A 485-nucleotide genomic window follows, 5' to 3' on the forward strand; every position below is an offset into this window, starting at 1 on the left:
TATCTTCTCTGAACTACACTTTCTCCATCTCTAAAATGGAATTAATAAAATTTACACAATGGGATTATTGGAGGTTAAATAATATGAAGAATAAGAAATAGCTTCTGAATCAATGTTTCTTCTGCATCTATAATCCTGTCATAGCTGTATCATTTTTCTCTTATTTTATTCATTTAATCCTGTGGGGAAACTGGGCTGTAATGCAATTCTGTATTTTCTGAACATACAGTATACAGTAAAATAATTTTGCCTGCAGTCTTCTCTTTTTGGCCCATTTCCATGATTACACAGGCCTGGGAAAGTACAAGCCCATTCAGTTCAAATCAGTACCTACAGGGCTGTACCAAAGCAGGGCATAGGGAGTCTTACCCAGACCTGCAAAACAGGACCCAGGATGGTCATGGTCAGTGTTGAAGGAGAATACAAAGATCAGAGACTAAAACAGTCAGTGCCCTGGGGAAGTTTTAGAGATGTTGGCAATAGCC

General features: G+C 38.4%; 1 protein-coding gene across 1 annotated transcript in view; it reads left to right on the forward strand.

Moving 5' to 3' along the window:
- The first annotated feature begins 394 nt into the window (after positions 1 to 394).
- The window catches only part of LAMA2 (laminin, alpha 2), a 551,451-nt gene continuing 551,360 nt past the window's right edge, over positions 395 to 485 (forward strand). The window contains exon 1 of the mRNA XM_012660792.1: positions 395 to 476. Within this exon, the coding sequence (XP_012516246.1) occupies positions 395 to 476 (82 nt within the window). The remainder of the gene's footprint in view (positions 477 to 485) is intronic.

This window comes from Propithecus coquereli, unplaced genomic scaffold, assembly GCF_000956105.1.
Source record: "Propithecus coquereli isolate 6110/MARCELLA unplaced genomic scaffold, Pcoq_1.0 Scaffold68, whole genome shotgun sequence".
Lineage (NCBI taxonomy): Eukaryota > Metazoa > Chordata > Mammalia > Primates > Indriidae > Propithecus > Propithecus coquereli.